The 22,553-nt window shown below is 38.3% G+C and overlaps 1 protein-coding gene across 2 annotated transcripts in view; it reads left to right on the top strand.

Annotated features, from left to right (window-relative positions):
• Window positions 1-22,553, top strand: part of ZSWIM6 (zinc finger SWIM-type containing 6) — a 108,476-nt gene that overhangs the window by 64,849 nt on the left and 21,074 nt on the right. The window contains exons 3-6 of one of the 2 annotated variants that reach the window (XM_054285968.1): window positions 5,152-5,300; window positions 5,821-5,971; window positions 20,784-20,963; window positions 22,199-22,375. In XM_054285968.1, coding sequence (XP_054141943.1) covers window positions 5,152-5,300; window positions 5,821-5,971; window positions 20,784-20,963; window positions 22,199-22,375 — 657 coding nt within the window. The remainder of the gene's footprint in view (window positions 1-5,151; window positions 5,301-5,820; window positions 5,972-20,783; window positions 20,964-22,198; window positions 22,376-22,553) is intronic. The other variant, XM_054285976.1, reaches the window with a different exon arrangement.

Below are 22,553 nucleotides of genomic sequence, written 5' to 3'. Positions count from 1 at the left end.
TATTGTTCCTGTAACTATTAAGTTCAAAGAGGCAATCTGGAGGTACAGGTTAATACGAGCTTAGATGTACTTAATGTATTAACCAGAATGATGGGTGTTTTAACAGAATATTGTGGGGTAGGGTAGGGCTGAATAAAATACATTGGTGATCTGCTAGTAAAAAGAATAAAAATAAATTATTTTCTTTAACATTACATAAAGTTATGGAATCTTTCACATGGCCCTGCCTAAAGTGCAAACTTGATTGAGAGTCTAGTTGCAAAAGATGAATGCAGGAAGTGGCAGATGAATTTCCTTTAAAGAAGAATGAAAGTGCTTAATATGAGAATTGTTTGGTGAGCCAGATCTGGGGAGGAAGTGAGAGTAGCCAAAACTAGAGAAATTCAAGAAACCTAACTAAATGTAAATAAGTAGTAGAATGTAAAAATAAAAAGAAAAGACTGGTAGCTGCAAAGTAACATAATAATTTATGAAACTAATAGTTTTAGGAAAGGTTTTTTCAGATACAATAAACATAAATATAAAACTTGTTGCATAGAAAATAGTGAGATTTTGCTCAAAGACATGGAAGATAAAAAATTAAAATAAAGTATGCTTATCTATACTTATAAAGTTCTTCTATCTGCAATGCACAAATAAGTTTTGAAATGTATTGCTATATGATGATGTGGATTTTTGTGAGATGTGTATTTTAGCAGGAGAGATTAGATATTGTTAGTAGAATATGTACAGAGGGAATGCAGAATTTTTTGAAGTTAAAAAACTTGTTGGGATTTATTTAACTTTCCTTTGCAACTTAGCATAGTCTTCATGTTTTGTGTTGTTATCACTGACAGCTTCATAGCATTTGCTGTTTTCCTTTGGTGCTGTGAGCTGCTGAACAGGTGTTAAATAGTGCACCCAAAGTCCTGAAGTTATGTGACTTATGTTTCAACTTGGAATCATTTGGAGAATCAAAGACATAATAATATTTTTGAATTATTGTTTTAATGGTCTTTGGTTTTATCTAATTATTGTTTAGAATAATTTGAGTATACTGTGTTTTTAAAATCAATCACTATTCTGCTGTGAATTAGCATCTGGAAACATTGGTTTCTAGCTGGGTTCCTTTCATTCTGTCTTCACATAATACTCATTAAGTCATGCTTTTTATTTGTAATAATTTTTCCATATCTTCTCCTTAATGCTGCCATGGGATGACTTTTAATAAAATGTAGCTGATGTACCGTTCGTTTGTATACTCAAATTAATGACATTTTTATTAGAAAGTTCAAGAAAATATCTGTGTAGATTGCTACAAGTGAATAATTCAGCATGGTTTTATTTGAAGTCAACTCTTTTGATACTGCAGAAATAAGGATCACGGAAGCAGTTTGCCTTGTTTTATCCAAATCTCCCTGTTGATCTGCTGCTGAGTAGTTGGCAATATAAGAACTTCTTAGTCCATTTTTAGTCATTGCTCCCTACTTGCTTCTATTTTGTGAGGTTAAGTTCTCCATGTACAGCATCAGTGCTTAAACATGGTTGCTCATCTTGAAAGCAGTTGCTTTTAAATGCTATGTAAATGAACAAAGTGTTTATTTTGCAAATGCTCCTGCTTCTTAGAACTTGGGAGTTGGTTATATTTAACATGCTATGACCCTAAATGTAAGAGGCCGCTACCCTGTTTTCAAACACTATTAAGTGTTCAGTGTCACAAACAGTTGTGCACAATATTCCTGCTTTGACTGCTGAGATTGCAATTTAGTAATTATAGTAAAAGAGCATGAGTAAGTATATATGTCTCTGTCTATATACTGGTTATGAAGGCTTTATTTATTATGTTAAAATGTATATACATGATGTACAGTGTATTTCAAACACCAGTCATGGCAAAAGTTTAAAAAGCCAGAGGCTGTGGAGAGGGACATTAATATGTTAGTTTAGTGTCTATAAACTGACACACTTTAATTATGGGTTTTATTATTAGCATAATTATACAGTACTTCTCACTTTCATAGTTCAAATGTGAACTCATGTATCCTCATGACATCTCTCTAAAGCACATGAGTAACATTTATCCCCAGGTTACAAGTGGGAGACAGGGTTTAATTTAACCCTGGTACCAAACTGCCCTGCAGAGTTTAAATTCAGGGCTGCTCATGTTCCTCTTTCCTCTCTGCAGCCAAATTGTCCTCCTGCCAAAGCCTTGCCAGTGCCAGTTCAGGGCCATGCCACACCCTAAGCGAAGCTGCTGCCTTTGGGTTGAGCCAGCTCTGCCTGTTCAATGCTGAGCCTGAGCCTTGCTGACAGCTACTGCTAGGGCTTCTTACAGCCCCTAAGGCAGCTTCCTCCTCCTGCTCATTCAGATAGTTTCTTACCTGTTCACCCACTCCTGTGTTTTCAGAAGAAATGCCAGTGTAGAAATCCCATCCAGGATGTGTTTGAGTGGGAGAGGAAACAGGCTAGATAAGTCACCTGGGTGTAGGTGAACCTAGTGAACTTGAAGAGTGCCTAGATAGTTGAGAGACATAGAAGATGGTCATGTCTTGACCCCGAAACAAGAATAATAAGCAGCAGAAGCTGAGGCTTCTCCAGAAGCATCAGTAGGCTGCCTGGCTGCTGCCTTGGTGGAAAGGTGTCTGGACTTGTGCCTGATCAGACACAGTGTCCTCTTGCCACAGCTATTGCTGAAGACTGCCAACACAGTTGAAAGATGAGTGAATTGCAACTGTAGCTGGTGCTGCTTATATATGCACTGAAATTTCTTAAGAATTAAAAATTTTGATCATATTGAATGTTGCCTATGTAAGATCTTGTAAGAAAGAAAATCATTCTGAGTCAGAGTATCTGTGTACTGTGCTGAAGAGAACCGTAAGGCACAGACTCTTGGCATCTTCATCTTCTACAGTTGTCTGGCCTAACAGCTTGCAAGTAACAGTGGTGTGAGTATAGTGATACTGTGCTCCTGGTTAAGATATGTTTGGAATCATACTGGCAGGAGTAGCCTTGGTGGAGGCAGTGCTGGTGGCCCTGGGTAGCAGGCACACTTATTTTTGTTAAGGAAACCTGTTGTTAAAGAATCCGTGGTAGCTGCATTGCTTTTCTAACCTTGTAACACAAAATGACAGGTGAGCTTTTGATAAAGTGTAAACAGTTGCAGAAGGATTTTTTTTTTTTCATCCCCTAAATAGGGAAGCTTAGCTGGGGAATACTGGGCTATTTTTAATTCAGTTTGAAAGTAACCATACCAAGATTATTTAAAGATAAATCTCTACTGAAATAAGGAACAAATTTAAGTGTATCTTGTATATACTGTTGCTTTTATATAGTCCCTCTTCACCCTCTTTGTGTTTTAGAGCAATGAAATATTTCAACTATTTGCAAGGTGATATTGCGAACCTGGTCTGTGCAACAGCTGCACTGCTTGTTCTTGTGTGGCTTGACTTTCCTTTTTATCTTGTTCTGTGCAACCAAAGACTTATCAGTATGTGTTTCATATAGCTGACAGAATTGAAAGCCTTTTAAAACAAATAAATTGAAGATGGAAACATTTGCAGAAGAGCAAGTTTTTGATTCCTTGTTTTTTGTGCTGTCTTGAGCTTGATTCCTGTCTTCTGAGACATTTTTGTGTTCCTGTGGAAAGCAGGAGAGTTTATTCACACCTCCAAAGACACAATTTCTTATTAATTAAACACATATGTGTGTATATATACAGCAGTGCATTGTTCCCTGCTTTAGGCTGTGAAAATGAGGCAGTTTAGGAAGTTGCTGAGCTGAAACATATTTTTGTTTGCTGTCTCAGCAATTTGTAGATAAGACATCCCTCTGACCCTCTAAATCTTCTGTTTGTATTTTCATTGAATAAAGAGTTCAGCATTTCCTGTGAGCACTTAAAAGCTTCACCTTCATAGCAAAGCTGCAATTGTGAAACAAAGGCTTGAATCAATAGAATCAATGGGTTTTTTTCCTGTACATCATAGAGTTGTAGCTATTTTGGTTTTTTAAGTTTTTAGGATTTCTATAAAAAAATCCTGGCTTTTTAGAAATTTGTCATTTTCTTTCCCTGGCAATATTTTCTTTTTTCTACAGAGTAACATGGACACAGATTTCAATGAGAGAGATTGTTGAACGTGATTCATTTCTGTAACATCTTCTCAAAACATAATAGAAATTATGCAGCTGTGATAAATTCAAAATTAAAATGTAAAGTCAACTTAAGTCTCAGCCATGCTTAAAATAACTGATATGTGGTATGGTGATTCCCAACCTTGAGCTGAGTCCAACGCTGTAGATAAGTACTTTTCAGCCTGTTCAGTTGGAAGACCTTTTAGAAGATGTCCAGTGGAGGTGCAGGGTTCTTCAGAAAAATAGAATTTACTAGATGGTGCAAGAACTTGTTAAGTTCAAGAGAGGGAACATCACTGATCTGATCTTCAAAAGCTGCATTATGGCAATCTGTGGCCAAAGCACTGCTGGGTGTGAATCTAGTAATTTCAGTTGACACTGGCCTAATTCAAGTTGCTCTAAATTGACTCTGTGCAGATGACATTGCCTATGTTAAAATGCTTCCTTGAAAGCAGCATAATCTAAAGTGTCTATAGCTCTTACTTATGATGGAAATGCCTTTAGTGCTTTAAGACTTTGGATTTGTTTGGGGATTTTTTTACTCTTTGTTTAGCTTTGCAGAGCCATCACAGCTCAGAGGCACCAAGGTGATGATTCTCCTCATGTTCATCAATAGCAGCGCTCACTAGCAGTCACTTAAACCTGAGCAAGATTGCTGAAGGTACAGGAATTACACAGGTGTTTTGGGGAGAGTGGTTTTAACATCACAGTGGTAGAAATATAATTCAAAAATCTTAATTTTCCTTGTAAAATCATTCTAGTGTAGCTGCTGAGATGGGAAGAAAAACCCTTACCTTGATTCTAATGCTTTGTCAGAGAAGAGAATATTATGTATTTAAATGCCTTTTCATAGGTATAATTTCTAAGTGCTAAAGACTACTGAGAAGAAATTTAAGTCTGTTTTAAAGACTGTTTAGATTAAAATCAAGGCATCCAAAACAGGAGAAGACACAAAAAACCCCTCTGCAGTAGTCCTCTCCCCTGGACTCAAGAACCTCTCTTCTTCATATAGAACATAATGATTTCTTTTCTTGCTGTTTGCAGGTGCTCCTGACCCAACAGCAGGTGCTAGCATAGATGATGAAAATTGCTGGCATTTGGATGAGGAACAAGTCCAAGAACAGGTTAAACTCTTCCTTTCCCAGGGTGGATACCATGGATCAGGGAAGCAGCTCAATTTGCTTTTTGCGAAGGTGTGTTGAGTACTCTGAACCTTTTTTCTTTCCTCTGTTCTCCAAGCCAGTCTGTACTTGCTTGCATCTTACTCAAAGTTCTAGATTCTGCTATTCTAAAATAACACAAAGCCTTGGGAATACAAAGGCAACTTGACAGTGAGTTGTAAAGAAGTGGACTACAATCTGGTGTGTCTTGATCAGTGTAAGGATATGAAGTAACATTTCAAGCTTCTACAGCTTTGCTGTTCTCTTCTTCCTTTCCACCCCCAAAATGTTGGAAAACCTTACAGCAGTTTGTATAATACACCTGTGGATTGCTTGTGGAAAAATTCTCTGAAGAGTTGCAATTGAATACTGAGCCCAAAATTTTGTCAAAAATTGGGAAGGCAGACTGTTTTTTCTACCTAAAAATTTGCCATCACACATATGAATTGCATTTCTAACTTAGCAGAAGGGGAATATTTAACACTGCAGCATATTGTCTGTACTGCGATTTCTTTGCTTTTTTCAAGTTTGTATTAAAAGACTCGTTTCCTAGGTGCGAGAGATGCTAAAAATGAGAGATTCAAATGGAGCTCGCATGTTGACGTTGATAACAGAACAGTTCATGGCTGACCCCCGTCTGTCGCTTTGGAGACAACAAGGAACTACAATGACTGACAAGTATAGGCAGCTCTGGGATGAACTGGGTAAATTCACAGACTCATTTAGGTGTTCATATGTTTAATAAAGAAACAGTTGTATATTTGGAGTTGAGAAAAACTTCTGTTGTGGTTCTAGGCTGAGCAGATTAGAATTTCCTGCAGTTTTCTTTTATTCAGTTAAGTTTGGGTAAAATGAAATTTCTGACCTACAGCATGAGACAGTTGCATTTGGAAGAGAGAGGGAGCATGGTGTAAAAGAAGTACAATTCCAAAACTTAAGTACTAGAGGTGTTCGAAAGAATAAAGCAAAAAGTGGAAATGTAGCTACACTGCTGAGGTGAAATACATAAGCCTCTAATGCTGAGCTGGAAAGGTTGAGGAAGAAACCGATTCACAGTTACAGAAGTCAATTACTGAGCAAGTAAGGAGACAAAATAAAGAAGACTAACAATTAACATTGCTGAAATGGGCTGAAATGCGAAAGATATATTCGAATGGTGTGAGGACCTCACTAATACGGTTTTGAACTACTACAGAAATTTTCAAAATCTGTAAGAATCTCATCTCAGGACCATGAAATGGTTTGGGTTGGAAAATACATTAGAGATCACCTAGTTCCAACTGCCCTGCCATGGGCAGGTGCAATTTTCACTAGACCAGTTTGCTCAGAGTTTCATCCAACCTGGCTTTGAAACACTTCAAGGGATGGGGCATCTACAGCTGCTCTGAGCAAATGGTTCCAGTGCCTCACCACCCTCACAGTAAAGAATGTTTTTCCTAATACCAAATCTAAACTTTCCAGCTTTCACCATAAGGCCATTCCCCTTTGTCTGATCACTACATGCCTTTAAAAAGTCCCTCTTCAGCCTTCTTGTAGGTCCCCTTTAGGTACTGGAAGGTGCTTTAAGCTCTTCCCAGAACTTTCTCCATGCTGAGTAAACCTGAACTCTCTCAGCCTTTCTTTTTATGGTGCTCTGTCCCTCTTGTCATCTCTGTGGCCCTTCTCTCAGTCTCCTCCAATGGGTCTATATCCTTGCTGTGCTGTGCCCCCAGAGCTGATGCAGCCCTGCAGGTGGGGTCTCAGCAGAGCAGAGCAGAGGGGCAGAATCCCCTCCCTGCCCTGCTGCCCACGGGGCTCTGGATGCAGCCCAGGACACGTGTGGCTCTCTGGGCTGGCAGTGCCCATGGCTGGGTCACGTCCAGCCTCTTATCCACTAGTAACACCAAGTGCTTCACTGCAGGGCTGCTCTAAATCCCTCTCAGCCTCTGTTGATACAGGGTGTTATCTGAAGGGAAAATCAATACAACTTGAAAGTTTTTCAGGATGGCACGTGAGAGCAAAGATAGAAAGTAACCACAAGCATTGCTTTCCTAGATATCAAGTGCTGTAACAAACTACTAACTAGTAGATACACAAGTGTGTGGGAGGTTAAAGACAACCTGATTTAAAATACAGTGGTAAATCTAATTTATTCCTCTGAGAGGTAATTCACTGAGTGTATGAGTGAACATATTAACATGTCTGTCTTAGCATTCCAAACCTTACTACAGGTGTCTTGGAGGCTTTCCTAAAGCAAACTGGCGACACACATGGCCTAAATGAAACTGCATTGTGATTCATGGAATTTGGATTAGAAACCTGTGTTCTCATTCTGGAAAGGCTTTTCAAGTCTGGACTTAAAGAAGTCTGTTTTGATGTGCTCTGGTCAATATGGCTACGTTCTGAATTATGTGGCAGAAAACATAAAAACATTTCATAATAAACAAGCAAAAGTTTACAGATGATGTCCTGTGAGACATTATGTAAGTAATGTAAAGAAGAGAGCAAATATCATAATGCTCTTAATGTAATTTAAAGGTCCAAAATCAAGCTAAATGAAATCAAATCCAAGTAAGAGTAATATGCTTCATTTAGAAAAAGAAGTCTCAAATGCAAAACTTAACTTTTGCACTCTTAGAGGTCAAAAATGATCATGATTGAATCAGATACCAACTGGTGGGATAAGATTGGATATAACCTGTATAGCAAAAATTATGTTCACTCTAGTTGAAGCACTCGGCTAATAAACTGCTAATTACCTATACTTCTATGACCAGAATCCTTAATATCATAGCATGCAAAGCTCTGTTGGAGTCTAGAAATAACTGCAAGTTTAACCACCATTTTTATGATGCCTTGTCTTGTTTTTGCCAAAAATAGCAGGTTTTGCCAAGCAAGGCACATGCCTAGCTGGACATACATGGAACAAAATTATATCACAGGATAGTGAAACCTGGAGGGTCTCATGCTTCATTGCTTATGTGGGTTGAGTTGGTAGGTGGTGGGAGAGGCAGAAATGTGTTCTTCATCTGTTACCTGTAGCAGTCTTGCCACATGCTGTCAATAAACAAAAAAGTTTTTTTAAATTTTTGTAGCAGCTCCTCTTGTTTCATCAGTCTTCTTTAACATCATTTTCTTGATAACACCTATCTGAAGGTAGAGGAGGTAGAATCTATCTTTTTGCAGGATCAAATAATAAATACTTTTGGATTAATTGAATATGGTTTACCTCTATTTAATCAGAATCCTAGATGTCGCTTCCAAAAAGCAGCCTTACCACTGCCTGACCTGCTGTATTTGCAGTCTGAGGCTGACCGTATTGTTTCAGTTCTGGACTGCTCTGACACCTCCTAGGAGAATCAAAATATGTTGATCTTGTACCATGGTTTCACTTGCAAATACTCTTCAGTCACACCAGGCGGGCAGTAGGCAAAGGGTAGAACTTAACTTGCTTCGTCCATCTCCATGATTCTATGATTCTAAACTGTCTATTTCTTCTCCCCACTGATAGGATATCTTGGTTCCTTCCACTGGTGCATAGCAAGTTACCTCCAAGATGCTGTTAGTTGTGTGAATTGCTCCAGATTAACTCCTACCTGATGTGAAGGCTACAAGCTTCTGCAGTGTTTTTGCTAGGATCTTACTTTACTTGAGTTTCCCTCTTTTCATATAAAACATTACTTTTTCCATGTGAAACTTGCATCTCAAGAAAAAAAAATGAGTGTACAAAAAGTTCATGTAGATTTTAAGAGAGACCAGAGTTACAGTAGCAGACTGCAGAGGGAAAATCAGGGTAGCCCCAGCAACACATGATCTGTTCTAGTAGAAGAGGTAACTGAGACACTGAGTTTAAAAGAGTCATGCTATCGTGGTGTTACAAAGAAACATTGGCTTGTTATCTTCTAGAGTGTCAGAGAACCAAAATATTGATGGAAGATGTGAGACACAGGCCTCTGCATATTTAACGTTTTTATTACCTGTTCAGAGTAATCTGGAGGCATATATATATATATATATAATGTCTTTCAAAAAAAATCTTTTAGCTGTACTCTCATGTATGTCACAGGTAGGTAGCCATTTGTTGTCGTTAGGGAGAATTTTAGGGCATACAAAGTAAGTAAATATAGACTCTGCTTAATAAAGGCTTTCTTGCTTGCCTTGGTATTCTGTCTGCCAACTGCTAGGCATATGGCCACTTTGTCAGTTCCATCTTGGCATAGACTTTTAAGCATACTTAAATGACTTCAGCTTTGCTCCTTCACTTGGTCATTTGAACCTTTCATTAGAATTTAAGTGATGCTTCCTGCCTGGCATTGGGTGTTGGCAAGGGTGTTGGAAGGACACACTGAGCTTTGATCATAGCTCCTGTTCAAGTTTGTGGTAAATTGCTGATTTCAGTCAAAGTCATTTTGGGTTTGAATGAAGGTGCTGATTTAAAAACAACAACAGTGAAACCCTGCACACCTAAAATAAAAATGAAAAAAACTCCTAAAAATCCCTGGAACATCCATTCAAGATGAAATCCATCCCCCAGATGAAATACTTTAGGTCCAACTATGAATCTGGCAATTTTTTAGTATAAAATCCTAATTTCTTGAGCAAAAGCATCATGTTAATAAAAAAAGGTCTAGATCTGCCGACATAACTAGGCAGTTGTTTTTTAAAACAACTAGAGGAGTAAAATAAAATAATTGCCTAGCAGATTTCCCTGTTCTACATCAAGGAATGGGATAATGCTACTTATGGATTGTCAGAGGTATCCTATTGGAAAGGTTACAGGTCAGAGCTCTAAGGCTTGCTCAGATACTTCTCAAGCTAGGAGAATTTAGATGCAATTTCAGTGATGCACTGGTGATTACTTCCAACTCGCCACAGTAATACATGAATTCCACTTTGCAGAGTTTAAAGCAGAATTGGAATTCTTCACATTGCTGTTTAAATGGTATCCCAGTATATACATTTCACAGGCTGGTTTTTAGGTATTTGACTCATGGTGACCATGGTTGAGGAGTTTAGGATGTCATAATGATTAATTATCTGAAGCCCCTTGGTTTGCCTTTTAATTAAATTGCACTGGTAAAATGGAGTATGGAAATGGAAATGCAAAGTAAATGTCTGGTGATGCCTGTTGAGTTGAGATCTCTGATTTGAAGGAAAGCTTTCTTTTTAATCTAGAGAGAAACAAAATGGACTCTGTAATCTTAGTAGATGGGCAAGTCATTAATACTCATCCATGAAAAACAAAATAAAAGTTGCTTGTTCTCATCAAAAATAAAAAGATTTCCCTAAAAAGGGGGGGAAATTGACTTTGTACTCCAGCCCAGGGATCATGATGGCTGTGAGGCTCAGTTTTGGATTTATGTGTTAAGCACTGCCAACACTGGGAAGAGACTGTTTTGTCGGCACATGGGATCTGCAAGTTAATTGGTGTTTTCTGCAGGTTTCTGGCTGTGAAATGAAATTGGAAGCCCTTTAGCCACATGGATATTACAGGACCTGAATACAAAAGTCACATGTCACCATCAGGGCCCACTGTGAAACAATAGTGTTCCCACTTGAGCGCTGTGCCATTACAGATCATTTAAATATGGGGATTGCATTTAAACTAAAAGCCCCATTTGCCTCTTACTGCAATTTAGCAGTCCTCTTAGCAAAAGCTAAGTGACAAATTAAATGAAAAAAGTGTCTACATTTTTAAAGCTGTAATGCAAAACAACTTTTTATTGCTTCTCATGTGCCATGAATGAATCATTGTACTTGTCAACCCTAAACCAGGCCATAATTAGACCAGCTACTGTTATCAGAGTAGGACTGCTCTTGTGACAGCTTAATAAAGCTGCAACTCTTAAATTAAATCCCAGATGCTTAATCTGATGAAAGCAGTCAAGTAGAAGAATCTAAGACAAGTATCTACTGCTTGATGGAGTGATGAAGCCCAACACCTTGTCAACGGGTAGATTATAGGATCAGGTTTTTTCCTGTGAGCTACCATTTTCAGTATCTTTATATCCTATTGCTTATCTTCAAGTGGAAGCAGCTTTACATAATTTGCATGGGTTTGTTCCAAAACAAGCATTTCTACTAGATTTCCTCCATTTTGATATTTAAGAACTCCTAAAGCGGGAGGAGAGTTGGGTTCTTTTAGAATCAAGGATTAGTTTCTTGTGAAGTAGAAATATGATGGCATTGTCATGGGGGAGAAGTGTCCAAAGAGGTCCTTGGCAAGGCAGGGCAGTGAATAGAGTTGGTGAGTGTGTTGTGGTTTTGCTTCATGCTGATCCAGGTCTCTCTTGGTCATCTTATTTTATGATGTTGATGAGAACTTAAATGGTACTCTCTGTGTTCAGCTGGGTACCTTCCACATTTATTGTGTAATCTCTGTATCTCAACCACCTATTGGAATTGTTTAAGTGCAGGAACCTGTTGTAGTACTGAAATGAGCCTCATTCATATGATAAAGCTCTTCCCAGTGGCATTCTTGCAGTCCTTTCTGTTGTATACTAAATGTATACTAGCATATTAAATGGACCATTTCTACAAAGGAGTATGGTGGATAACATGGCTTTGCTGCAGTAGTTCTTAGTAGGTTTTCACTAGTACTTTGCTCTGTTGTATACCACTTTTTAATGTTGGGTCAGGCTGATAGTCTGTTTTGATTTCACACTTACTGGTATTTTGACCATTTTCTGGATTAGAATTATATAGTTTTGTGTTAAAAGTTAAACTAAAGTACCATTTTGCAAAGTCATGTGATACAGAGAAATAGTACAATGTATTTCCTGACGGATTATGCCTAGATCTTTATTAGTAACGCTTTGCTCCTCATCTAAAGCTCAATTCTAAATGTTGAGGCTAGCAAAGGAATCATTATAGACTAATTAAGAGAGATTTAATTACCATTTTGCCATAAGCAAACTAATGATCAAGTGTTAAATAATGTTGGTTTGTTGTTTTTTTTTTTTTTTAACTTGGAAACCACTCTGAATTTTTTCCTGCTGAAAATTTATAGTCATCTCTAGAAAACAGCATTAGATTCTTTTAACCTTAACTGAATGAAGCTATTTTCTATCCATATTTCTGTCTCAGGCATTCCTTCCCTTTGCAGTTAGAGACAAACTTGTATGAATGGGACATGCCAGCTGTTCTGAACAGATTATCTGTGCTTAGTGCTTAAATGGAGGGGGAAAAAGGACAAAAGCAGCTATGGTTGTTGCCAGTATGCCTCTAGAGAAATTCCTTCCTGGTGCCAGACTTAATGATTACTCCAGGACTGGCATGAAAAAGAATGGATAAAGTTAAGCATTCCTTACAGTTTTGGTGCTCTAGTACCATTTTTCTGGACCTGCATACTTCTTGCAGTCTCTCTTTTTTGGGTCAGCCATTAGTAGAGATAATTACTTTCCCCTGTATTTTTGTTTTTTATAAAACAGTACAGCAAGACTGAGTTTGAAATTCAACTGCCAAGTTTATATGCTTATTGTCTTAATATTGTTGAATACACCCACTTATAATTGCATCATGTATTGCCTTAAAGCTAAAGAAAGTATCCATGCCCTGCTCTTGTAGAAAATAAAGTTAACTTCAGATTTCTAAGATAGATTAGTCAGTTGTACATAGGGCATTTGTGGCCTTGAAATAAAAGCTGTAGGAAGTCCTATTTTTGAAGGGAGGTTGGATGCACCATTTCCCTTGGTCTTTCATTGTGGGCCTTTTCTAGGTAGAGTGGTATCTTACACATATTTGTGTCTTAAACTGTATCATATCCAGTAGGCTGTCTTTGCTTAAGTAATAGTTACATTAATACTGTTTAATCTCAGCTGTCTTATGAAACACATCTACCCTCAGGTTATGCACTTAAGGTGACACCGGCTTTTTCACAGAACAAGCTGTTGATTTATATCAGTGTCCTTGAATGATTTCAGTTGTTGGAGGTGCTAAATTAACAGTAGGTCAGAATTAGCATCACAAGGTAGTTTTGCTGTTCTAAGACCTGAGTTATGGATGATGACTTAGATTGCTGTCATGGCCCTACAGTGTCTTGGTTGATGCTGTCACTTTCATTTCCTCAGTGAATGAAGCCAGGCTGCTGTTCTGCAAAGATGGATTTCGTCCACCAAATGATCACTCCGGGGATCATTTCCTTCTTCCTCCATTACTGACATTGCCATTATAGTATTTGAAATGAGGGTGTATGTGAGGCCAGAGTATGACAGTAAAAATGAGTTTTTTTAGGTAATTTCACAGAATATTCTGTGAGTTGGAAGGGACCCAGAAGGATCATTGAATCCAGCTCATAAGTGAATGGCCCATATGGGGATCAAACCCACAATCTTATATTATTAGAACCATGCTCTAACCAGCTGAGCTAATCCTGTGGCATTTATCAGATTTCAGAAATAATGGTCACAGTAATTACCTTTAGTATGTAAGTATAGCTTGAGGGGTTTATTTTTAATGCCGTACAGAAAGTTGCATTTCCATTCTGTTTAGTTGGTTGGAAAGTACTTCAGGTTTTTTTGTAAGTACCCACATTAAAGCAGTTGTTTTTTTAATTCCTGTGATGTTGAACTGATTTACTTGAAAATGTCCTAAAAAATGATGTGTATTGAAGCTGGTACACAATTCATTGCAGCCCTAACTGTGGAATCATGTCTGCAAAGATTAAGGACAGAGTTTTACTCTAAGCCAAGCTGATAGTGTTATTTTCCCCTAGTGTTATTTTTCATACTTCAGTAATATTGGCCTACCATTCAATTTTCTAATGTCACTTCTAGTAAATACTAGACCTAGAGAGAAGTGGTAGATTCATGGGGAGAAATTACTGAGTCTTCACTGACTTCTGAGCTTTACATCTGGTTCAGCCATGTAGCCTTTTGCTATTTTCCAATCTTTTGTCTTTTTCCAGTATTCCATGAATACTGGAAAAAAAAATTGGAAGTGAGATATGCAAGAATATCAAGCCACTTGGGTGTGTCAAGTCAAGACAAAGGAAATCCTTTATAACTATCTGTTATATAGACAAAAAATTTTATAGGGAAGACAGTTCTTCAAAACCCACAAAACGTAGCTGAAAATTACATTCGGAGCTGAAGAAATTTAACTAAAAATAACCTTAGAATTTTGCATTGTGGTAAGTAGTCAGTAAGCTGTCTAGCCAGGCACCTGCTAGATTCTTGTATTAGAAGTTGTAATTGAAGTCTGCTGTTTTTTTAAAAACTCAGCAGTCATGTTTGGACTGGAAGGTAAAAGTGACTTGTGAAACAAAAGTGTAGGAAGGAATTCAAACTAGACAATCAGAATGTATTCCTTTGGTTAGTTACAGTGCATTATTATTATTATGTTCTATGAGAACAGTTGTGGCAATTGTAATTCCCAGTATGACTGGGAGTGTTTGCACTTGCTCTGTTTTTGGTTGTTTGTTTGTTGTGATTTTTTGTGAAGGAGATGTATTTTTGTGTCTGTGCTTTATTAATAGCTTGTTTTGTGGGACAAACATCTCCTGTTCTACCTCTTCTTTAAAAATTAACTGTGAGAGGAATTCATTCATGTCAAGGATAAATTAATATGGAAGTAGCTTAATTCATTTATAGTTACAGTCACATCAACTTTCTGAAAATTCTTGAAGTCTCTGAAGATAGACTGTTCCTACTGAGAGTATATTGCTAGATAAAGTAATTGGTAAAATATCTGATACATATTTTGGTCAGGAGCATACTTTGTGTTTGCCGCCTAGCTGTAAATATTGGCAGCTAGTTAAAATTGTGAAGAGTTATATTAAGATAAAGGACCATTTTTGTACTATATATGTTAGTATTAACCATGCTTTTGCCTTCACTTGATTGATTGTAAACAAATCATTAGATAGTTTTCTAAAAATGAGGAAAGTAAGGTTCATTTGCAGGTTCTTTATACTTTTCTTCAGCTTTGTAGACTAATAGCCCCTGTCTTGCTACAGTGGTTAGGTTATAGAGCACTATAGATGCAAGAGGGGTATCTAATGAACATGTGACTGATCCTTAATATTCTCTTGGGGAGATCATAGTCCATTGACACACTGTAAACTGCACCTTTCAAGCAAATTCCTGTTCTTTGAAAACCTTTGGAACCCTTTGGTCAAATGGCAGAGTGTCTGCAAAGATGCAGGAATTTTTAAAACATTCATGAAAGGTCATAACCCAGAACAACAGGCTCATGCAAAATGTCTGAAGCATGTGGTTAATTCCTTATTCCGTTGTGTTAAAAGTTGAAAATACAAAAGGAGAAAGCAGAAGTTTGTAGTTACTTGAAACAGAAATCAGATCACATGGTTGCTGATAGCTTAGAATAGGATCTCAAGATGTAAATACCTGTTTCAGCCAAATGCACATGTGCCTTTAACACTTATAGCAGCAGCGGACAGCAAGAAAGAGAAGCTTAAGGAATTAGGTATTTTATTTTGTCTCTGTTTTACACTTCCCCTCTCTGAAATGCATGCTTGGACGTTAGTCTGCAGAAGGGCGGTGATTCCCTCATGCCATCAGCTGCAGGTAATCTATGGTGTTAATCAGGCAGCTGGTGTGAAATGCAAGGGGAGTGATTATGCTATCACACACAGTACAGTCAGCATGAAGCACTTGTCATGACCAATACATCAAAGTTTAATTCACTAATAGAATGAATTAGTGCAAAATGAAGCAGCACTGTTCTCCAAAAAACACAACACCAAACAAAACCTTTTTCTCTGAAGGCTAAATATTGTAACCAGAATGCACTAAGGCATGTTTGTGAATAAAATTGCAACTTGGGTGCAACTGAGTGCTGAGAGTAGTTTTCCTTGGTGTTCTGATTGAAGAGGGAATAGTCCTGAAGCTCTTTGCCATTCTGTAAAGGCAACTGTTTAATTGGAGCAGTCTCCAGTGGGACTTGTGATTATGCTTTGTTCTGGTGGAGATCTCTCCATCCCTGGAGAAGGGCAATGGCTTTGCCCATTATTCTGAAGGCACTTGTCCTTTTCATTCAGAAGTAATAAAGACCACACAGTGCCTTCTTTGAGGTTTCCCAGTGGCTGTCCCAGTGAAAGTGGGTATGTGTTTAAAATACAGATGGAAACCACTTTAAAGTCCTTTGCTGACACTTATACTTCAAAGCATTCATAGGTTCTGTCTGCTAGTATTGTTTTTCTTCTGGCGCTTTCAATGCTGGGAGATTATGCTTTTGTAATAGAATTGATTAGTCTCAAGTGGGGCACAGTGGCAAGTGTGCAGCAGGTGTTGAAGCTGTCTTGTCTCTTGGGCAGAGGGAATGATCTTGATTACCTGGCTACATTTTCTTTGAAATGGTCAAATACTACTCCTGTAGCTTCTTTTTTAAGATGAAGTTTTGCATTAATGGAAAGGGCAAAGAAATGTTACAGCACCTGTTTCTTGAATATTTTAATATCTGTGTACTTGATCTGAAGTATATGAAATGTATAATTCCAAAGCAAAGGCCAAGTCCTAGCAATTGATTACACAGGTGTTGTGAATGAGGAAATGCTGACCCAAGCTCAGCTGTACAGCAACCCTGACAAAGATAGCATGATGTTTTTTGGAAAAGCAGAGTGTAATCAAACAGATGAACAGAATAATATGCTGGGTCCTCAGTATAGCTTCATGGATACGTGTGTACACAGGATGTGTAGTTATCCTACTGTTCTATACTACATCTACTTTTACAGTGACTTAAAGCTCTTAGCATTTTTTCAGTTTGCGTATTTAAACCCTGATCAATGTAAATGCATGCTGACCCCTAAATTCAAAGATATGGATGTCTCCAGAGAAACATAAAAGTACTGATATTCCCTTGTATGTGCAAGGAAGGCCTGCATGTAAATTTTTCCTTTTTTTTTTTTTTTGGTCGTGTGATGAACACTAAAGATGAATGATAATTATGCATTTTCAAAAGGAGGTCTGTCTGAACCAAAGGTCTGTTTTGGCAAAGCTGCCTTTTTTCAGGTCGAGAGATTAGTGTTGAGTCAAAATAGGCAATTCCTCACTGCAATGTGACAGCTCTAATACCCTTTCTCTTGTGAAATAAGCATCAAATTGCAGTTGCAACATGGCATATTTTCCAAATATTTTCTGGGGAAAACTTCTTGTATATTGAATTGTGTTTGTTTTGGCATTGTGCTGTGGAGAGTTTTGTACTGAAAAGACATAGGATAGAGTCCAGGAATTTAAACAAGAACTTCAGTTGTGTTCTAGTAGCGTGAAGATTGGGGCGGGGGGAAGATGTGTCAGCATCCTGAGAACCAGTAAGGAAAAAAATCGGGGGAAAAGGAGATAGGAATGAGAGAGAGCTATGTTAGAGAGAGAGGCAGTCTGTAAACACAAATATTTTCTCTGGGGTTTTGGTGTCTCTTTTTTAAAAGTGTTATTATTTAATGAGACTTTTGTTCATATTGTAGTTTGCATTGGTGACATCATTAAATGTAATCAAACATGTAAACTTAAGAATGTATTTTGGAATGCATTCCAATTTCTTTGGAGCATGAACTTTTGCCAACAGCAGGTTCTAGGCTGAAGTCACTAGAAATTGATTTCGATACCTTTCTTGCAGATTATGAGTACCTGGCCTTCATTTTATCCATTGGCCGTTTCTGTAATAAAGGGTGAACATGATCAGCAGTTTCCACAAATGGGAACCATCAGGCAGAAATAGAAACTCTCTTGTTTGAGACTAGGGTACGCCTTCAGGTTGGTGTTGACATTTTATGGCTAGTTCGAGGGGGCTTCCACTGAGCAGCATCAGAGTCAAATAAGAATATCCTCCTCCAGGCTCCTGCCACTTGACATATGATAAAGTCTGGGCACAAGTGAACATTTTCCTCAGATTCTTCAGCGTGGGGAGCAGGGTGGGAATCAGTGAATTGAAACAGCCAGAATGGAGCGCATGTCAGGGGAGGGGGAAGGTGTTTAGGGAGCAGAAGTAGGAAGAGATATGAATAGAGGTAAATGCATACACCTGGGGTAGGGATGGAGAGAGGAGAGAAGGAAAAAAATTACACCGAAACAAACCTCACTAAAACCCAAACTAACCAAAAAGACCTAGAAATCCAAATAGATTGAAGAGTCTGGGGTCAGTGGCATTAGGCATCCTTCTTCCAGGTGGTACACTTTGTAGCACTACAGGAGCTCTTTCTGTTCCCTTTTTTTCTTGTGAGTTTTGTCTCATCGTCCTCTTCCTGCAGGGAATCAACAGCCATCTAAGCTGTTTGAGATCTCACATGTTGCATGCAGCTTTCTCTGAAGTCATAGGGAACCGGGTACAGTTGTGGGTTCTGTTGAAATTTTAAGTGGGTTGTGAGTTTATTGGAAGTACACTCGTTCTTTACATGAAAATTGCCTGAGTTTCAGAGACGATGACTACTAACAAGCCTAACTACATTCGTAGTAGACATAGTTTCCCACATGAAACTACAGATATTTTAAAGCATGTTAATACTTTGGGTTATCTTGCCCTCTCCTTACAGATGTACGACATGTGTTGTGCAGCTTCCTTAGGAGGCTGTAAGAACACAGTAGTATGTGTTCTGCCTTGATGGATGATGGAAATACTTACTGAGTGGATTTAAGATATTCCACATTGCTTTTGCTTCAGTCTGACTACACTGGGATTGTGGTTACAAAGTATTACATTGGTGGGTTTTTGGGGGTTTTGGATTCTTTGTTGTTTTTTGGTTTGTTTTGGTTTTTGTTTGGTTGTTCTTTGGGTTTTTTTTTGTTTTGTTTTGTTTTATTTTGGGTTTTTTTTGGGTTTTTTTTGGGAGGGTTGGGTGGGCTTGTTTTGTTTTTTGTTGTTGTTGTTTTGTTTTGTTTTGTTTTGTTTGTTTTTTGGTTTTTGGGGTTTTTTTTTTGTTTTTTTTTCTTTTGTTAGATGCTGAGAGGTACAGTGTTATGCCTTCAAGTGATACTTGATTTTGAAAATAAATAAGCAAGCCCACAACTGTTCTCTCCGAGGCTTTCCGTTGTGCTGCATCTTTTGTTTTGTTTTACAGATAGCAAGAAATGCATACATTTTGTCTTGGGCAGTACTGAATCATTGATGCTTAATAATAAGAACCAGTTGTAATTTGACTCCTTTTGGAGAGTGAAGTGTGCTGGCAAGTGTGTTTAAAGAAAATAATATGTTAAAATAAAATGTAAGTTTTTAAAAGTTGTATTGGCCTTATTCACACCCATGGCAAGTTTCAGGCACTTCCTGAACCCAGAACACTTGCTCTACTCTAATCCACTGTGCAGTAGTAAACTGCAGTAGTTTAGTATCTCTCTGGTGTTTTGAATAGTAACATATTATATTTTGTTTTGGTTTTCATATTTTTTTTAATATTGCTTCCCCTAATCTGTTAGTGTCAAATTGTAGGAGACCTAACCTTAAGAATCATGCTGTGTTTCCATTGATTTCTGTGCTGGGGCCTACCTGAGTTACTTTAGGAATGAATGTGATGCAGTGCCCTGTGCCCTGGGTATCGATTTTGCATTTTTAGTTAGCAAAAGGATCCCAGAATGGGGGATATTTATTATCCTAGAAGGGCCAGCTGCATTTTTATTCTTTGGCCTTTTTCCCAGCCTATCATGAACATTGTATAGTCTAAGCATTTTCTTGTGATCTCTTTTAGTGTATAAGGCACATCCTTAATGAGCAAATGAAGTGTTGCTAAACAGTACTTTCAGATGTCTTCATGGCTCTGTCAAAGTTCAAGCTGGTGAAGGGACAGCTGATTTAGAGAAAAACCTTTCCATTTGAAAGGTTTGCTTCTAGACATCCAGATGCATTTATGCCTGCTGTGCTAGATACAGTCTCAGGGAGCAGTTTATGAAATGGTGGTATGTGATATGTCAGCACAAATTAGCCTTCCCTTAGAACTCCCTAAACAGAAAATGTAAAACAAATTTTCTGGAGTAACCAAATTACTGAAGTAATTGGTATAAAACGGTCTATTCCTACCACCCTGCACAAAACTAGTGTGTTGTACTGGATATCAGAGACCCAGATGCATTTGGGAATGAATTACATGAGTACTTCTGATGGGTTCTGAGTGTGAAAATATATGTTTGCAACATGCTTGTCTTACTAATATGTGTCTTTGGTGTAATGTGAAGCTGAAGGATACTGATAGTTCTCATTAATATGAAACAATATTCACTTCTGATACAAGAATTAGAAGAAAAACTTGGTTAATGTAACTTCTGTAACATCTTTTTGCCTTTGACTGATGTTCCTTCCTGTCTGATGAGCCATGCACTGGGAACTCTGGATTTCTAATATAAAAGATCTACTAATTAATGCCTTTTAATTGAGAAGGCTGGCTTGGAACCATCTTTCAGCTGCTTCAGATTGGCCGCGCCAGCCCAAGATCCTCTGTCAGGAGTTCAGTCTGTGCAGTGTTAAGCATAGCTGGGAAGCAAGCAGAGTAACCTTTGAGTGGAGGAAAAGTGTATGCTGTAGAAGTTTGCAATTAGTCATTGGCTGCTGCATGTTTTAATAGAAAACATAATTTAGCACTTTTTTTAAAATCAGGTGCTCTGTGGATGTGTATAGTCTTAAATCCCCACTGCAAGTTGGAGCAGAAGTCCAGTTGGCTAAAACAGCTGAAAAAATGGAACAGTGTGGATGTTTGTCCCTGGGAAGATGGAAACCATGGAAACGAGCTGCCCAATTTAACCAATGCTTTGCCTCAGGGTGCAAATGCTAACCAAGGTGAGCCTAAATGTATGCACTGACTGCAACATGTAACTTCTATCTTGTACACTCTAGCCTTGCAGAATTCAGCCCTTTTTCCTGGTACAAGTAACTTTCTTGTTGAGGACTGACCAGCGAAAATCAGTTGTATTAATGCTGTCTTTGCAGAAGAACAAATATGTGATTTTTTGTTATGCTGGGGCTGTAACACTTTCAGAGCAGGTATTTGTGTTTTGTTAGGTCTTCTAACTCTTCATTTGATGCTTCTAAATATTTTTGCATGAAAATTGGATGTCCTTCAAGTGTGCTGTGTAAAAGCCTGGTGTTTTTTGTTTGACTGTACTCTAGTATTCCTTCTGCTATTGGGGTTTTTATTTTGTTTGCAGTTACAAAGCCTTGATAGCTGTTTAAAGAGGGATCTTTTTTAAACTACATGAAACTTGTACGTGAGAAACTGAGGCATCTGTCTGTAGGATGTGCTCTGTATGTGCCGTCTGCATTACTAGGTGTGTGTGGAGGGTGCAGCTGCAGTGCTGCCATCTTGGGGAGGTGTCTTTGTACTCCGTATCATGCTTTCTAATCTCAAGTGTGATTATCACTCTGACAGAAGTTTTGTACGGTCATCTTCAGACAAAGATGATTACTAATGACTAGGCAAAGTGCAGGGTGTTTTTGCAGGTAAAACTGCTCATAGTCCTCAAACATTCTGCATACAATGGCAATGAAGTTACGATTAAATTTCTTGGTAGGTATCAGATCTGCACTTTGTCAGGTTTATTGATTTTCCTTTTTGTTTATGTTCATGACCAACAAAGTTATACAAGTGCTCAAAGTTAGTGTCACTTCACAGAAAGAAAAACTACAAATCTTTGATGAATTTATCCCTCCTTTTGGCGATTGTGGATCTAAGGAGAGACACTGGGGATGCTCGAGTGCCATATACATTCTAGTTTGTACTTGCTGTTGAATGTCCTTCACCTCTAGCAGTTCTCTGTGTAGAGTCCTGTCTGCCATCAGCTGTACTGGTTCTGTATCTCTCTCTGAATGCAAAATGAATGGCACGCACGTTGTCTGAGCACTTGGGTAATAATAGGATGTGAAATGTCATCTGCGGGCTGCTTGGTGGAGAGAGGGCAAGGCAGACTGCCATCGGCTGGGGGTTGGTGAATGGGCAGAAGACAGGAACACTGAATGACTGATTCATGTATGAATGAGTAAAGCTGATGCAGCTTTCTAACCTGTGAAAATGACAGATTCATCGAACAGGCCACATCGGACAGTGTTTACTCGAGCCATTGAGGCGTGCGATCTGCACTGGCAGGACAGCCACTTACAGCACATTATCAGCAGTGACCTGTACACCAACTACTGTTACCATGACGACACTGAAAACTTGCTCTTTGACTCTCAGGGGTGGCCCCTCTGGCATGGTAAGTGGCTAAACCGGAAAGATGTTTCCATGACTTGGTGCTTTGTTAATTTTCTATGGCATTATTTTGAGAGGGAGGTGGTGGGGAGATGGATGAAAAGCCTGGCAAAAAGAACAGAGGCTCCCTTGAAATGTTGGCTCAGAAGTAGTCCTTTAAGTCTCTCTTGCATAGTTTTAAA

This window comes from Melozone crissalis, unplaced genomic scaffold, assembly GCF_028551555.1.
Source record: "Melozone crissalis strain CALT ecotype California unplaced genomic scaffold, PUWL_Pcris_2 ptg000005l_1, whole genome shotgun sequence".
Classification (NCBI taxonomy): domain Eukaryota; kingdom Metazoa; phylum Chordata; class Aves; order Passeriformes; family Passerellidae; genus Melozone; species Melozone crissalis.
The sequence above is the reverse complement of the archived record's forward strand: the minus strand, read 5'-3'. Positions and strand labels throughout refer to the sequence as shown.